The 18624-nt window shown below is 41.3% G+C and overlaps 1 protein-coding gene across 4 annotated transcripts in view; it reads left to right on the top strand.

The window, feature by feature from the left end:
* Dyrk1a (dual specificity tyrosine phosphorylation regulated kinase 1A) overlaps positions 1–18624 on the top strand; it is a 124234-nt gene that overhangs the window by 89469 nt on the left and 16141 nt on the right. For 3 of the 4 annotated variants that reach the window (XM_052158811.1, XM_052158814.1, XM_052158812.1), the window contains 7 exons: positions 440–636; positions 3367–3486; positions 5106–5294; positions 7196–7343; positions 11732–12018; positions 14057–14203; positions 17201–17341. In XM_052158811.1, coding sequence (XP_052014771.1) covers positions 440–636; positions 3367–3486; positions 5106–5294; positions 7196–7343; positions 11732–12018; positions 14057–14203; positions 17201–17341 — 1229 coding nt within the window. The remainder of the gene's footprint in view (positions 1–439; positions 637–3366; positions 3487–5105; positions 5295–7195; positions 7344–11731; positions 12019–14056; positions 14204–17200; positions 17342–18624) is intronic. The other variant, XM_052158813.1, reaches the window with a different exon arrangement.

Below are 18624 nucleotides of genomic sequence, written 5' to 3'. Positions count from 1 at the left end.
TTCATACTGTCTGACTTAGGGGTCTTGAATAGCGAGAATTTCATATGTGAAAACAAGTATTAAAAATTACTTTTGGATTGGTGGGATGACTCAGTGGTGCCCACTCTGATGCCTTCTACTCCCTGTGTGCTGTGTGGGCACATGCACACACAGCCTCAGAATGGAAAATAGTAAAAAAAAAGAAGTCTAATGTTTAAGTTGCTACTGCTTGTTATAAAAAGCTTTTTAGAGGATTTTCTCAAAAGAAATTTATATTCATTTTTAACCCATGTTTTATATTATATTTTACATACATAACATAGCTATTACCATTCCTGTTGGTTGTTTCTAAGCTTTTAATATTACTGAATCTCAAAGCACTAATTCAAGTGGCTGCGGTCCGTCTGATGACATGTATGTCAGGCTGTGAGCACTGTCTGAACTTGCCGTGTGTTCGCAGGAGGAGAGACTTCAGCATGCAAACCTTCATCTGTCCGGCTTGCACCGTCGTTCTCATTCCATGCTGCTGGCCTTCAGATGGCTGCACAGATGCCCCATTCACACCAGTACAGTGACCGTCGCCAGCCAAGCATAAGTGACCAGCAGGTGTCTGCCTTAGCATATTCTGACCAGATTCAGCAACCTCTAACTAACCAGGTAATTTCATGGTTATCACAAATGATATTGAAATGACAACTTATCCCTTTGAAAATAATAGACCAGTAAAATGTGAAACCAGCTTCATTTTTACATGCTAAGCAGAAGTCTCTGTAGACAAAACATGGTGCTCAGAAGTTTTGTTTAAGTTTGCTGATTCTCCCTACCCCTTGTACACATGTATTTCATTTCATTGAAGGATACTCAGAAACAATACAACTTCTCATTCTGGAATAAAGAGGAGGAAATTATTTTTAAAGAAGAATATTTAAAATAAAAAAATGTACACAACATTTGTGGAAAGTCATAGGAAAGTAAGATCAATTAATTCTAATTTACAGGAACTGATTTTATGTTTAACATCTATATTTGTAAAATTACAGAGAAAAATCCTTAAGACTCAAAGGAGAATAGGTGGATATTAAGTATGCTATTTATTCTAATATTCAGACTACAGATTGACCAATTTTTCATAAATTGAGGGTCTAGAAAGAATGCTGAAATTTCTATGAACACACTGTACACATACCTGTAGGTATGTCTTAAGTGCTTGAATTCACTATGCCCTGCTGTTTTGGGACAATCTACTCACTGGTCATGTTGTGAGGTAGAGTTTGTGTTCTTGCTGTGCTGAGTAAGGAACACAACTGTTCTGAACAGATTTAAGATTTGGATAGCCATGGCTTTCTTAGATCCTGAACATAGCAAGTGGTTCACACACTGATGAGTTAAGTGAGATGTGCTTTCTCTGCCTGAGCAGTGTGAGGTGGTAATGAGGCTATGGTTGAGTGTCTGTGGCACGGGCAGCTATTGCCAGAGGCCTCTCACAGGACACTTGCAAAGCATCGAGTGTGAACATCAGCATCGTGATGGGGCGTAGAGTTTATTTGAGGCAGTCAGCTGCTTTAGAAGGTAGGTCTGTGCTTGAGATTGAAGTAGTTCATCAGAATGTTCAAGTTTAGAAAGCTCTTGCTCATGTGCCAGTGAGAAACAGAGAGAGTGAGGTAAGTATAAAGTACACAGTCAGCTTGTAGTGTGCTCTAAAGAACCAGAGTGTGCTCGGGACTGTTCTCCCACTTGCTTCCCATCAGCGTGTCACACAGACACTGCTTTTAATTCGCTTCTAGTTGAAGAGACAGACTTTCCGCTGTTGACCTCTCCGTGTGTGTGCACGGTGTAGGCATCGAGCCCAGCCCTGCATGTGTGCTTTCTGCTTGCATGCAGCATTCTTGGATTTGTATCAGTGCCATTTACACACAGCCAGGAAAAAAGGCCTTTGACATTTTTATCAATATATTATATTAGTTTATAATTTAGTTAGCAGTCTGTTTTCATATTCAGCTTACATCTTTAAATTATTTGAATAATTTGAAAGATATTTTGTTTATTATTTTTGATTTAAGTCATAAAATATTTTTAAAGATTCATGTGATGTAAAAAGATTGTTAAGTAGAGGCAGGTGGTGTTGTGCACACTTAGTCCCAGCATTTGGGATGTAGAGGCAAGCAGATCTCTTAAGTCTGAGCCCAGATCTGTCTACACAGTGAGTTCTAAAACAGCCAGGATTACAAACACACACAAAAGCTTATTAAGAAATAATGTAGTATTCCTTTCAAAGATCAGAAGTTTCTAAGTCTTATGAAGAAGATACGTTCTTTAGGACTGATGTGGTGTGGCTTACCAGGAGGTATATAATAGGCTCAAGATCTCCTTGTAGGACTAGAGTTAAATACACACGGACACCTCATGTCTGATAGGTTCTTGAATGTAAAATTGGGACCTAATTAGATATCTTATTAGATATCTTCTAGCTATCATCTTCTGTAAACTTCATAATACGATTAGGCTTCCTTATTAAGAGAGACGATCAGTCACTCAGTTCACTGAAGTTACCATTTAGAAGGCAGAGTTTTAGGAACTTGAGCATGCAGGATCTGGAGAATGGCTATCAGTAAAGCACTTGCCTTGAAGCACAACTTTAGTCCTGGCATTCATATAGAAATGGTGGAGTGAGCTTGTCCCAGTGCTGGGTTGCCTGAGACTCACTGGGCTCCCTGAGGCTTCGTGGCTAGCCAATAAGTACACCCTAGCTAGTGAGCTCCAGACCAGGACTGCTGGAAGGAGGGAGAGCACACTCAGCTGTGGCTCCCTTGTCTGCACATGTGCACATGTTCTTTCTACAGAAGGAGCAGGTACTTAGGCCCATACTTCTTGAGCACCCACAATTACAGTTTTCCAGTCAGCTGGGTTAAGAAGCTACAGGCTGGTTCAGTGGTTAGGTGTGTTTTTATCTGCCTGCTGGAAACGAGTCAGGCCTTGGAAATAATTTAGAAAAAGAAATTCATGGGACAAATTGTAGTAGAAAAGGTATGTGGGTCAGTACCACATGTCTCCAGGATTATGGATGTACCTATAATTGAACTGTTTGGGGAAATGGTCCAAACATAGATATCCAGGCATATTATCTTCTAATTTCATTTATTTGCTCCAGAAGTTGTTTTCCTTAGAATCAGATAAAAGAAATAACTTTGAGAATGTATAGTTTAGTACAAATGTGTTTCTTTTTAGAAGAGACTTTAAGTGATCTTGCTAGAAGGAGCTTGACTAGGTTATGGTAGAATGGATTTGACTACTGGATTATGGGTAGTGGGGGCTTGACTAGACTGTGGTAGAGGGTGTCCCATACTGACCGCAGTGTAGTTAAACTGCTAGTCTTTCTGTCTATTTAAGGTGATGCCTGACATTGTCATGTTACAGAGGCGGATGCCCCAAACCTTCCGTGATCCAGCAACTGCTCCTCTGAGAAAACTCTCCGTGGACTTGATCAAAACATACAAACATATTAATGAGGTAAGAGTATTGATTTGTAATGGTATCTTAATTTCCAATAGATCAAGGGACAAGTTTTTTGATGCCTCTTTAGACAACTAAATATGTTTTATTTCTAATGATTATCATTAAGTTATATTATTCATATGATTCATAATTATTCAAATAATTATTTATAGGACTAATGTAGTAGAGAAGGTATATGGGTTGGTATCACATGTCTCCAGGATTGTGGCCGTACCTATAATTTAACTGCTTGAGAAAACAGGATCCAAACGTAGTTATCCAGGCATATTATCTTCTAATTTCATTTATTTGCTCCAGAGGCTGTTTTACTTAGAGTCCAGATAAAAGAAATAACTTTGAGAATCTATAATCTATTGTAAGTGTATCTTTTAGAAGGAGCTTTGAGTGAATATTTGAATTTTTATGAGTATTATGAATTCTAATTTAATAATTTGTAGATAGTTACAACAATAGAAAATGTATTAACAAGGGCTGTAGATGAGAAAGTTGTGGCTAACTTCCTCTTCTTCAAAGGTGTATTTACTACACTGAGTTATTTCTAATGCTTTTCCTCGGAGCAAGAAAGGTGGACTAATAATTATACAAAAAGTACTCTTGCTTAAATTTGAAGTCCTGACATCATTTAATATTAAGTTAAATGGACCTGTTTTATTTCATCTAATCAAAAATTCTGTCGTGTCTTTTATACTTTTCTTTAAAAAAAAAAAAAATCCTTACTTTTAAGACAGGATCTCATTGTATAGCCTAGACTGATCTTGAACTCATAGCAATCCTACTGCTTCAACTTGCTGAATGCTAGGATTGCAGGTACAAGCTACCGTGCTTGGCTGTGTGTGTTCTTTCATTCATGTCTTTCCATAGTAAAATATTCAAACAGTTACATTCAGTACACACACACACACACACACACACACACACACACACACACACAGAGAGAGAGAGAGAGAGAGAGAGAGAGAGAGAGAGAGAGAGAGAGAGAGACCATTGAATTCTTTCTCTTGTAACTTGACTTGTGGCCACTGAATTGTTTCCTGGTGTGATGTCTGGACCTCGTCTGCTCCATTGCCATTCACTTCCGGTCTCAGCTCTAGGTTTCTCACTACGTGTTAAAGCCTTGGTTTGCACTCGACCACATTGGCTTCAGGGGTTAGCAGGGAGGTGTGAGGGCAGAATAGCTGAGGCTTTTATTCATCATTAGGTTCTTCTGTACATAGAAATTGGATGATTCTTAGTAAAACATCAATTGATTGACATCTAAAAGTTGTTTTCTAAAAATCTTTTGTTAGAAGATTAAATATCAAATTAATATTACCTGGATAAGAGGACATGAAAGACCTTGAACACTGAGTTCAAGTTTGAGGGAATGAAATGTTACTTCTTTTGTTTGGAGGTTCCTTGTTGTATCTGCAGTTCAGTGCTGCATGCCATCCTAGGCAGGTCCCTATTGGTCATACTTTTACATTCAAATACCAACTGTTACAGATTTCTATTTTGTTTTGAATTTTTTATTTAAAAAGAATGGTTCATCCATTCCATACTGTTTTGTTGGGAGTATACTTGTAAAATATGTCCTCAATAGTGATTTAAGTTAACTTTGTGTATATTCATTATAGGTTTACTATGCAAAAAAGAAGCGAAGACACCAACAGGGCCAGGGGGACGATTCCAGTCATAAGAAGGAGCGGAAGGTTTACAATGATGGTTACGATGATGATAACTATGATTATATTGTAAAAAACGGAGAAAAGTGGATGGACCGGTATGAAATCGACTCCCTAATAGGCAAAGGTTCATTTGGACAGGTAATTTAATGGAGAATACTAAATTTCATTAATAAAAATTTCTATTTGATCATGATAGTAACTCCTTAGCAGCACACTTGATATTAATACATTTGTGTGAACAATGTGTATTTAAATATCTAAATGTTCATTATTCTCCAGCTATAATCTATTTTTATAAATGTTTCTTTTGCTGCCGTCTACTTGCTTTCAGCTAGTGACAAACTGATCACGTTTAATTGCTAACAGCTAGCATTACCTCTGTTCTCTGGGCTCAGTCCAGTCAGTTGTTCATTGTTTTAGATGGATGCCTTCTGCCTGCTCAACCCTCTTATGCAGCACAGCAAGCACTCTTCCTGAGGCTGGGGCTGGCCTCTGGGTTTTACCAGGCTTGTAGTGACTGACAGGCTTACGAGGTCTCCTTCCTGTCCCCAGAGCACCAGCATTGGTCTTCCTCTGCACAGGTGGCTGCAGTGGACCTGGCCTTTTCTCTTCATTTTTGACCCCTTCTCCGAACCCAAAGTTTTCCTGTCCTCGTCTGAACCCCTAGTCGCTGTGCTTACTCAGAATGCTCATTCCCTCCTCTGGGAAGCGGTCAGTCGGTCGGTCGGGTGGGCGGGCGGGCGGCACAGGCTTTGCTTCCTCTTCAGCTTCCTAAGTGCTGGATGGCAGCGCTGCCACTTCCTGCCCTGGTGTAAAGCTTTCAGTCCAGCCAGTATCACCCAGCCCCACCTTGAGTTACTAAGCTGTTGTTGTTAGAGGCCTGGTTTATTGTTACCACCATTGTTCAGGTAATTCCATGTGATCTAAGTATACTTTTTACTGAGTACAGTAAAGTGGAGGTCAAAGTGATGTTTCATGAAGCGCCCTTGTGCTGGTGTCAATCTAAAACAAACTGTACAACTGGTGTGGTGGCATGCGGCTCAAATGAGATCAGAGTCTTACATCCATGCTCACCTACACAGTGAGTTTGAGGCCACTACAGTACTCGAGACCATGTTTCAGAAGGCAGACATACACCTATGAGTCTGAATGTGATTGCGTACTAGCTTTGAGAGGAAGCAAAATATGTTCTTCAACGAGTGAGGTTATATTCACGTGTCACATATAATTGTGCTAACATCAAACATTGGTTCTAGCAGTCATAGACCGGAACTTAGAAGAAAGCTGAAAGCAAAGAAGCAGCTATGCCCTCCCCACTGAGGTCTCCAGCACTGTGCGGCAAGACCAGGTCCTTAGGCACAAGTGTATCTGTTCTTCTGAGCCACCAAGTCGTCTGTTGCCTTTTTCTTCTGAGTCAGGGTGTTTATAATATTTTAGGAACCCCTCTTTATCAATTTTTCTTGACTGTCAGAAGTCTTCGCTTTTCTATAAAGCCCTTAGCAAAGCACTGTTGAGGTTGGGAACCCCCTTGCAAAAGGAAGGAGTGCTGTTCCCACTCTGAGAAGCACTCCAGCATCTGCACATTTGCTCTCAGCAGAACCCTCCTCAATAATAATAATAATAATAACCAATAGTTGAGTAAGTTGTTTATTTAAAAAGATAAACATAGGTGAACTCACATATACATGCATACACACACTTATCATACACACACACAGACACACACACACAGACACATGTTGATTTTAGTAAGAAAGTGAAGGTTAAAACTCAGTCATTTCATTTTTGAGGGAAGAAAACAGTTGCCATTTTGTTAAAGTTGTTTATTCTGTGGATAGTTAGAAATACTGCAAGGAGGCTACAAGAAGATCTTCAAGTAAAAAGAATGGATTTAACTGCCTTGTGGTAAAGTAGATGATCTGTTGAGGAAAAGCAGCTGCTACTTAGAAAGATCAGAATGCACAGTTAAGTGATTTGCAGAATGGAGGAATGTATCTGTGTAAAGTTGTTACTAGTAAAATTGATGACTTGTCTTGTAGGTTGTGAAAGCCTATGACAGAGTGGAGCAAGAATGGGTCGCCATTAAAATCATCAAGAACAAGAAAGCGTTTCTGAATCAAGCCCAGATCGAAGTGCGGCTGCTTGAGCTGATGAACAAGCACGACACGGAAATGAAGTACTACATAGGTGAGGCTCGGAGACGTGTCGTCTGACCAGTCTGCTGGAGAACAGGAGGTGTTCAGTCTGGGGGGCTTCACAGGGCGAAGCCACAGACAGCAGTGTCTGGGGAATTGTTTGGTTGTTTCCCAAGTCGCAGCTCAGGTGCCTGTTGTTTGCTCTAATGTGTCTTTGCACACAGAGCTGCTGTTGGGTGACTTGCTAGTGCACTGAGTGCCTAAGACTTTTAAAAACATGTCTGAACTGCGATCTTCCCAAACTTTGTTAGTGAGGTATTGAACTTACTGTAGCATAGGGAGCACACCATAACATAGTCACCCTATCTCCCCTGCTGCATTTCCTCTGGCCTTCACATAGGAAGGTGACTTGAGCCTTAGAGAGAAAACTCTTCAGTAGTAAACGTGAATGGTATTGGTGGGGACACTGTAGCTCGTATCTGTGCCTGCTCCTGCAGAATCCTATCTCAGTATTTATTCCATTGTCATGCAGTTTTCCCACAGGAAACAAAACAGCCAAAGAATTAAGACTATTGGGAACTTTGGAGCCAATTTGTTTACAGACAAAACACCTAATTGTATCTTGCCTATTTCTGTGTGTGTACATACACACATGTGTACAAGTATCTGCAGAGACCAGATGCATCAGTCCCTTGAACTGGAGTCATTGAGAGTTGTGTAAGCTGCCTGATGATACAGGTTCTTGGAATCAAACCCTCAGGTGTTGTGGGAGAACAGCACTCAGTGTCACCTACTGAGCTAGCAGTCTCCCCATCCCACAGCTGTTAGGTTTAAAAATCAGATCTATGTCAATGGTGATAAGACACCATTGTTTTATTCACTAGCAAGAAAAACTACCACCAAGTTTACAGTACCTTGATGTGATGCAGCTCACAATTGCATGTAACTCAGCTCTGAGGGATGGATTTCATACCTTCTAGCCTCCACAGTCACCCGCCTGCACACTCATGTGTCTCTGTCACACACACACACACAGGAAAATTTTGAAAATGACAGTTTCCTCTACTCTCTGACAGAGAATTGGTTGACAGCAGAGCTGACGAAACTCTAGGCACAGTAGCACCATGGTTTCAGACAGTGTTAAGGAGAAGGATTGTGAGCAGCTGTAGTGGCTGTGGGGTGTGAAAGGATAGGGTGGAGAGATTCAGCCAGTCAGGGTGGAAAGTGGACAGTTCTGCTCACAGAGGACAGATGCACCAAAACAGTTCTTGATGACAGGGATTCTTTCTTATTTATAGAGATGGCATTGTTGGGAAGTAGTTGGACTGCCTGTTAGGCAGTCATGGACTGCTTCATCATGTAAATCATTTCAGTGCCTCTCTTTTATAATAGTGATGCCTAAACTAATGACTTCCATTGTCCCTGAAGTTTAGTGTAGTAAACACTTCCAAATAGTTTTTAAAAAAAAACCTGCACTATACACAAATACATTGTTTTCACAGCAAATGTTGAAGGTCCCAATTTACCACCAGTTTTGTGGCCATTTAAATGTTTAGCTGTTGTAATAAATTACCAAGCATTGTTAGTAGTGAGTGGGTAGCATGTGCCCAAAGAGGAGTAACAGCATTGAAGCTGATGAGTAATGTCTGATGGGAAGGGCAGTGTCAGAGGCAAAACTGGGCTTCAAATAGTGGGTGTCATAACTGCCTGACTATAGCCTCAGACAGTTCACACTGTACCCTTGGTGAGATCTGGGTTCCTACCTGGGAAGGGAGCCTGAGTTCTGACAACGGTGGGGACCGTCCTGATGATCCTGGGTGTGTCTGGTTTAGGGAAGATCTAGCAGTTCTGTGGAAGGGCATCAGAGGATTCCTGAGTTTGTAGTGGTCTCTGGACATGCCTCCTCGTCTTCTATGCATGTGCCTTCTATTTTGAGTGTTCATGTTCTTGTTTAAGCATATGGGAAATTCATAGTGACCGAGGATTCTGTACTGGATGACAGCAGCAACAGAAGAACTTTAGACACAACTGTGTTGCTTGATATGTACCCTAAATTTAAGGTTCTTTTTAATTCTGCAGTTTAATTTTAAGGCAGTTGGTGGATAAAATTTATTCTGGTGACCTTGAGATTTAATTTTTAAAAAACACCTGCCATATCCTGTAACTTATTTTAAGTGGCACAAAAAGTTGTACAAACTGTACATTTTTTTAAAATTGCCATTTGTATTTTAATATATGCGTGCCTTCCTTGAGGTTCAGGCCCGGGGAAGGGTTCATGGTTTGTGTGTTTGTGATTGTGTTTATGGTCACTGTGCCATGGAGTGTCAGAGTTCAGTTCCTTCTCATCTGAGTTGAAATCTGTGACTCTTCCCTGTCCTTCCTTTACACTTACTTCTTCAGAGAATAATTTTTTTTCTGGAATATTTAGTGACAGTGGTCTGGTTAACAGTAGTTTCATTTCATTTATTGGGAAAGATCCTACCAACTTTCCATTTTTTTCTGTATCTAGTCAAAAAGATGGACAGCTATATCTGTGTTTGAGTTTTCTTGGATGATCTTTTTTCCTGCTAGTCCATTGCAGATTCTCAGAAGCGAGTGGTTACCATGAAGGGAGCAGGTCTGTCACTGGAAGGAGGGATGGATGCCCTCAGCCACTCAACTTCTTGAGTGCCTTTCAGAATCACATTGGTGGTTTGATTTCAGGCTGGTTTTGCATTTCTTTTTGTGGTTGGTCTGTGTAACCAGGAGATCAGACCCCCTACAGGGGTTAACATCTGGAGGTAGGAAGAGCTGTGCTTAGTTTTAAACCTAGGGACTGGGAGTGATTAAGACCAGATAAGACCTTCCCTTAGACTTCTCTCTCTCTCTCTCTCTCTCTCTCTCTCTCTCTCTCTCTCTCTCTCTCTCTCTCTCTCTCTCTCTCTCTCTCTCTCTCTCTCTCTCTGTCTGAGACAGGGTCTCTCTGTGTAGCCCTGGCTGACCTGGAACTTACTCTGTAGACCAGGCTGGCCTCAAACTCAGAAATCCTCCTGCCTCTGCCTCCCAAGTGCTGGGATTACAGGTGTGCGCCACCACTGCCTGGCCTTAGGCAACTTTTAAAGATGGATTTTGATTGCAGTGTCAAGGTGTGGTGTAGACTTCGATTCGAGCCACAGAGAGTGCTCCTTGTGTGACTTAGCCCTCTAGATCCTGTATATCAGGAATGATATCAAACAGAATGTGGGCTCTTAAGGGAGTCTGTCTGTCCAAGATGGTGCCAAGACTCACTGTATGTGTGATCCTCACATAATTGCTGTTTGAATACTGTCATATTTTTCTGGAAAGGTCTGTCGAGAAGGCTGTTTTTGAGACACTATGAGACCATAGTGAAGAGTCATCTTAACATTGTTGGCCTGACATCGAGCAGACTTCCAGGCACTTGCTGGTGTGTGTAAGAATTCTTGCATCCTCTGAGGGACTTTATGTGAAGCTCACTGATGTACTTGAGCACAGATTTGAATTACTGACCTCAGAGAGGGCAGCTGTAGTTGCCGCTTTTCTGTGGCTCGCATGTCCTTCATATGTTTTCCAAAACTTTTAGTCTCATAGGTTTTCCCTTTTTCAATTCACTGGACATAATACATAGGTTATGGGTTCTCAAGAACACAGTCTTTGCCAAGTCTGCATGATTCCAGATACTTGCTGTTTTTCTAAAATACAAAAATATGTTGCTGTATGTAGGCAATAGCCAGTTATTGGTGAAAATACTGTTAAACACAGATTTATATATTCATCAAAACCAGTGGAAAGGGCTGTTAGATGCAGTGGTGTCATAAAGCAGCTTTAGCAGATAGGGTTTATGAGGTGGAACTTTGTTACCTTATGGGCTTTTGTTTGTTTTCTGAGACAGGTTTCTCTGTGTAGCCCTGGCTGTCCTAGAACTCTCTGTAGTCCAGACTGGCTTCAAACTCAGAGATCCATCTGCCTCTATCTCCTCTTAAGTGCTGGGATTAAAGGTATGTGCCACCACTTGGGGCTGGGCTACCTTATGCATTTTTTTGCCAGACACTGCACTTCTTTAAACTTGGGAAGAGTGGTTTAGGTCTTCTTTTTTTTGTTTTGTTTTTGGATTTGGTTTTTTTTCGAGACAGGGTTTCTCTGTATAGCCCTGGCTGTCCTGGAACTCACTCTGTAGACCAGGCTGGCCTCGAACTCAGAAATCCGCCTGCCTCTGCCTCCCAGAGTGCTGGGATTACAGGCGTGCGCCACCATCGCCCGGCTGGTTTAGATCTTCTTAATCAACAGAAGAACAGGCTGTTACTGTTAGGGCTGATTTCCAGACTAACCCGCTTTCCACTCTGCACTGGATGGTGAAGTGCTGGGGATGGAGAGTCCAATTCTATACTAAATCTTGTCTTACCAGTGTGTTTAACCTAGGTGAAATTTTCTTTTCTCTTTCAGTGCATTTGAAACGCCACTTTATGTTTCGAAACCATCTCTGTTTAGTGTTTGAAATGCTGTCCTATAATCTCTATGATTTGTTGAGGAACACCAACTTCAGAGGGGTCTCTCTGAACCTAACACGAAAGTTTGCACAACAGATGTGCACAGCATTGCTTTTTCTTGCGACTCCAGAACTTAGTATCATTCACTGTGACTTAAAGCCTGAGAACATCCTTCTGTGTAACCCCAAACGAAGTGCAATCAAGATTGTTGATTTTGGAAGCTCTTGTCAGCTGGGGCAGAGGGTAAGTATTACTTTAGGATTTTGACTTAACAGTAGAATTAAGGTAGAATAGCACAGCTATTTAAATATTGTGAATGGTGTGCTCACAGTTTGGAACCTGTCAGGACGGCCATTTATCTTGAGCATGTAGCATATGCTTCACATCCTGCTCATGTCTGCTGAGATCCATATATCCAAATATCCATACTTGAATTGGAAGATAGATGGCTTTTTTTTAAAAAGTGGATATTTAAAATTATGTTTAATGCTAAAGAAAATTTTAAAGAGAGAACAAGAGATAAAAGAATTAAATATTAGGAGACTTATAGCTCCCAAATGGAACTTTTAATATAAAATTTGAGTAATTTTAACTTAAACTAGGATCTTGACTAGATGTTACTTCTCTTAAGTCACCAATATAAATGTTTGTTAAATACCAAGGAGTACACACAAATGTGTTTTTGGTTACCATGGCACTGTGTAGAAACAGAATAGGTGGTGGACCTATTTGTTAAATAAGTTTAAGTCTTACCCTGCTAAGTTAGAACTGATACAGATTGGACTTAGGCCCTCAGATTGGATAAAACAGTGGTTTTCCTCACACTGTTATAAACAGACATGTCTACTGTGATTTAATTTATCTGGTTCAAGAAAGCAGAATCTTCCTGCCATAGTTTGTAGCATTATGACATCTATACCAATGTTATTGTGTATGTGCAGACAGAAGCCCCAAGTTTTCTTCTTGAATGAGATCAAGGATACTTATGTTAGTACTTTGTTCATTTTTAATGAACCCTTTCTATTTACATAAAGGTCTTGGAATTATTTCAGTCTAACATTGTAATGTCACTATTCACACACTGGTGTCTACATTTTTTGTTTCCCAAGCCTGTAAAGCTCCTATCTTGTCCAGCTTGTGTCCAGGTCTTAATAGAACAAGCTGGTTACAGTGGAAGTGCATGGTCAGTTCAGTTAGCAGACTTAGGTGTTGTCATTTATGCAAATTATTATAGCAAAGTTACATAATTGGGGAGATAATTTTTTTTAAGATTAATTTATTATTATATGTAAGTACGCTAGCTGTCTTCAGACACAGCAGAAGAGGGCATCCGATCTCATTATGGATGGTTGTGAGCCACCATGGGGTTGCTGGGATTTGAACTTAGGACCTTTGGAAGAGCAGTCAGTGCTCTTAACCTCTGAGCCATCTCTCCAACCCAAGATAATTTTTTAAATTGAATTAGAAGGCAAAATGTATAGTTTCAGATACTGCTGAAAAGCCTAGAGTTGTTCCCAGGTGCACGAGTAAGCACACTGTGTGGAGACACATGTCCACACTGTGTGGAGACGCATGCCCACACATGTCCACACTGTGTGGAGACACATGCCCACTGTGGCAGCACTTGCAGTACATTTTTCAGCTAGCAATTTTTTCCATCAACTTAAACCAAATCATATGTTCAGTCCTAACATCAAACACTGTTATTCTCTGTCTAGACAAACTGAGATAACTTATCCTTTCAGCCATTAAGTTTTTAATTGCTGATGTGTATTGGTGTTATATGTGAACTATTACTGAGATTCATGGATGTATTATACTGTGTCAGAGTCAGAAGGTAGCAGGAAGAGAAGTGTATTCATGGGAGAAGGCCTCAGAGATTTTGTATAAAACCTGCTTAACCAAAAAGTAGTCAGGTAGGTGACTTCTTTCACCTAGAAACTCTTAAAAGCATAGTGTAGTTTGAACATTCTATGTCCAAAATGTTTCGAACCGGGGTATTTGTAGTCTCAGTCTTTGTTGGAAATCAAACCCAAGTCCTTACCCATGCTGCTCTCTACCACTGAGACATACCCCAGAGCATGCAGGGTAATGACTTGGTTCACTATTTCTCCTGATCAACTTTTTGTTTAGTTATTCCTTTGAAATGTTTAGTTGTTTGATCATGTTTATGGTGTGATGTTGAACTTTTCTGTTGCTGTGAGTAGTATTCTTAATCCAGTATTGAATATAAGTATAAATAAGACATATTGAATTAATACTACTTTGAAATATGTTTCAGATATACCAGTATATTCAGAGTCGCTTTTATCGGTCTCCAGAGGTGCTACTGGGAATGCCTTATGACCTTGCTATTGACATGTGGTCCCTTGGATGTATCTTGGTTGAAATGCACACTGGAGAGCCTTTGTTCAGTGGTGCCAATGAGGTAGGTGAAGGGTTGACTCACATTTGTGCTCTGTAGTGACAGTGTCATTTCAAGGTTGTTTTCATAGGAAGGAGTCTTCTTAAGAGATTGATCATTTGTCTGAGGTTAGTTGATCTTAGTTTACATTTTTTTAATTTTTCCTCTTTGTCAGTTATGTAATGGTAGGCTTAGAGTTCTGAACTAGTAATTAAGATACTTAATATGTTTCTGAAGGAAAACAGTAAATTAACCAGAAAATGGCATTTCATAGACATTTTGCTGGTTTAAGTACAGTAACAGAAAGCTTAACTGTGTGGTAAAGAAATGAGGCCACTCTGAGCAGTGCCGTGAAGCCTGGATGCTGGGATTAGGCCTTCAGAAGCAGTGCCCAGTGCAGTCGTAGATGCTGCCTGCATTGAGATGCACTAGGATTCTGGGGTTTATAGAGACTGCACATCTGCAGGCTTCTTTGTGTTCTCGAGAGATTCTGGAGGTGAACAGAGGCTGAAGGATTTTTGGAAGAGTCAAAGCAACTCTCACCTTTGCTGGCAGCAGAGCTCTTGCTTAGGTTTATTTTACCTATTTGTAGAACTCTGTTTGCTTTTCATGGAAAAGGTGATCGTTCAGGATCTTAATCTAAATTTTGAGTTTTGAGGCCAAATGACTTAACTTTGGGTGTTCTTATTTTTGTTAAATTGAGATCATGTTACGTTGCCCAGGCTGGCCCTCAACTCCGGTACCCAAGTGGTCCTCAAACTTAGTCTTTCAAATAACTGATCAGAGGTGTTCTCCAGTAGCCATTCTCTTCTTTACATTTCATTTTAACTTCAGCTCATGAGTCAGTTGGAAGCACCTTCTATATTTGTTTTTATAAGTAATTGTCTAATAATTGGTAACTTCCTTGGGATTAAGCAGTATTAGGATCATCTGAGAATCCACCTAAATGTCCACAGTGTATCCATCCTCAGTGTCCACAGTGTTTCCATCCTCAGTGTCCAGTGTATCCATCCTCAGTATCCACAGTGTATCCATCCTCAGCGTCCACAGTGTATCCATCCTCAGTGTCCACAGTGTATCCATCCTCGGTGTCCACAGTGTATCCATCCTCGGTGTCCACATTGTATCCATCCTCAGTGTCCACATTGTATCCATCCTCAGTGTCCACGGTGTATCCATCCTCAGTGTCCACAGTGTATCCATCCTCAGTGTCCACGGTGTATCCATCCTCAGTGTCCACAGTGTATCCATCCTCAGTGTCCACAGTGTATCCATCCTCAGTGTCCAGTGTATCCATCCTCAGTGTCCACGGTGTATCCATCCTCAGTGTCCACAGTGTATCCATCCTCAGTGTCCAGTGTATCCATCCTCAGTGTCCACAGTGTATCCATCCTCAGTGTCCACGGTGTATCCATCCTCAGTGTCCACGGTGTATCCATCCTCAGTGTCCACGGTGTATCCATCCTCAGTGTCCAGTGTATCCATCCTCAGTGTCCACAGTGTATCCATCCTCAGCGTCCACAGTGTATCCATCCTCAGGGTCCACAGTGTATCCATCCTCAGCGTCCACAGTGTATCCATCCTCAGTGTCCAGTGTATCCATCCTCAGTATCCACAGTGTATCCATCCTCAGCGTCCACAGTGTATCCATCCTCAGTGTCCACAGTGTATCCATCCTCAGTGTCCACAGTGTATCCATCCTCAGCGTCCACAGTGTATCCATCCTCAGTGTCCAGTGTATCCATCCTCAGTGTCCACAGTGTATCCATCCTCAGCGTCCACAGTGTATCCATCCTCAGTGTCCAGTGTATTCATCCTCAGTATCCACAGTGTATCCATCCTCAGTGTCCACAGTGTATCCATCCTCAGTGTCCAGTGTATTCATCCTCAGCGTCCACAGTGTATCCATCCTCAGTATCCACAGTGTATCCATCCTCAGGGTCCAGTGTATCCATCCTCAGTGTCCACAGTGTATCCATCCTCAGTGTCCACAGTGTATCCATTCTCAGTGTCCACAGTGTATCCATCCTCAGTGTCCACAGTGTATCCATCCTCAGTGTCCACAGTGTATCCATCCTCAGTGTCCACAGTATATCCATCCTCAGTGTCCAGTGTATCCATCCTCAGTGTCCACAGTGTATCCATCCTCAGTGTCCACAGTGTATCCATCCTCAGTGTCCAGTGTATCCATCCATCCTCAGTGTCCACAGTATATCCATCCTCAGTGTCCACGGTGTATCCATCCTCAGTGTCCAGTGTATCCATCCTCAGTGTCCACAGTGTATCCATCCTCAGTGTCCAGTGTATCCATCCTCAGTGTCCACGGTGTATCCATCCTCAGTGTCCACAGTGTATCCATCCTCAGTGTCCACAGTGTATCCATCCTCAGTGTCCAGTGTATCCATCCTCAGTGTCCACGGTGTATCCATCCTCAGTGTCCACAGTGTATCCATCCTCATTGTCCAGTGTATCCATCCTCAGTGTACAGTGTATCCATCCTCAGGGTCCACAGTGTATCCATCCTCAGGGTCCACAGTGTATCCATCCTCAGGGTCCAGTGTATTCATCTTCAGTGTCCACAGTGTATCCATCCTCAGTGTCCAGTGTATCCATCCTCAGCGTCCACAGTGTATCCATCCTCAGCGTCCACAGTGTATCCATCCTCGGTGTCCACAGTGTATCCATCCTCAGCGTCCACAGTGTATCCATCCTCAGTATCCACAGTGTATCCATCCTCAGTGTCCACAGTGTATCCATCCTCAGTGTCCACAGTGTATCCATCCTCATTGTCCACAGTGTATCCATCCTCAGCGTCCACAGTGTATCCATCCTCAGTGTCCACAGTGTATCCATCCTCAGTGTCCACAGTGTATCCATCCTCAGTGTCCACAGTGTATCCATCCTCAGCAGCCACAACAGAACCTTACGCTGATATGTGCACTGTATCTAGGAAAGAGTTGACAGGCAGAAGTGGATGAATGTACAGTTGAAATTACAGGTTTTGTTTTGTTTTTAATACAGGTTGATCAAATGAATAAAATAGTGGAAGTCTTGGGCATCCCACCTGCTCATATTCTTGACCAAGCACCGAAAGCAAGAAAGTTCTTTGAGAAGTTGCCTGATGGCACTTGGAGCTTAAAGAAGACCAAAGATGGAAAACGGGTAAAACGGGGGTGCACTTATTCTTAGAGGGGACTTCCTTTCACCTTTTCTTCCTCTCCTCCCCCACCCCCTTTTTCTCTTTTCTTTTCCTCATCAGAGCTATTTGTTTATAGCTCCGTTGAATTTTGACAACTGCATTATAGTTAACAATTATAAGAAAGTATTTTATTCAAACGTTGACTATAGTTGAGCTAGCTGACTGTGCACGTGGGCCAGTGTTTGCTTAATGGTCAGGGTTGTTTGGGTTTCAGTACAAACAAACAGACCTACCTGCCTGTGTCTGGAGATAGCTGATGAATATCCAATATTGAGTCAGTAAGTCTTGCAGCTCGTACATGGGAGTGAAGCCACAGTGTGGACAGAAATTATAATTGTAGTCAGTTTTTTAAGTAGAAAAGATGGTTTTTAAGTTTAAGTAGTTCATGATACTTTTTTAAGGATATCAATTGATGATGGAGTCTCTGACAGATTTCAGATTCCTTGCTCAGTGACTAAGGTAACAAGGGGTTTGCATCTTCTAATTCAGGCGTAGATTCAAGGACTATTTCCAGAGGCCCAATTGTATTAATTTATTAGAGTACAAAATTTGCATCTTGATTTTATGTCTCTGCAATTTTCCAGACATCTTCTGGTCTAGTTTGGGCTTTATTAAATAGAAACAATGTACAGATAACAGAAATGGAGTTGGTTGGAGTTGGTGTACATGTGTTATTTTATGGTTGCATTTCTACATTTTCAGTATTTAAGAGGCTTTTTTTTCTTTAGTTATTTTATCCTGTATTTTAGTGATGCCACCAGGTGTCATTTCAGGGAACTGGGGGTGCTGTTTCTTTGCTTTAATTCACACTTATTTAGTTGTAGAGTCTTTTAATGTCTAAACGTTCTTGTTTTGCTTTTCTTTCTTTCTTTTTTTTTTAAGATTTACTTTTCATTCATCTGTATATCTGTATATGTATGTGTGCATGCCAGAAAGAGACCACAAAGGAATGTCAGATTCCTTGGGGGCTGGAATAATATGTTAACTCCCCAGTGTGCACGCCGGAAACCAAACTCTGGTCCTCTTGAAGGCAGCAAGTGCCTTTACCCATCAAGACATATCTTCAACCCTACTTTCTTTGCTTTGATCTTTTTGTTTGTTTTGTTTTATTTTGTTTTGTAACAGAGTCTTGTGTAGTCCAGGCTGATTTTAAACTTGTTCTGTAACTGAGGTGCTAGGCAAGAGCCTCTAAGTAAACTACAACCCAGCTGCTCAGAGACTCCTGCACACTTACGATCTCCTCTGT

The sequence above is a fragment of the Apodemus sylvaticus genome, chromosome 15 (assembly GCF_947179515.1).
Source record: "Apodemus sylvaticus chromosome 15, mApoSyl1.1, whole genome shotgun sequence".
NCBI lineage: Eukaryota > Metazoa > Chordata > Mammalia > Rodentia > Muridae > Apodemus > Apodemus sylvaticus.
This window is presented reverse-complemented; position numbering and strand designations above follow the sequence as displayed.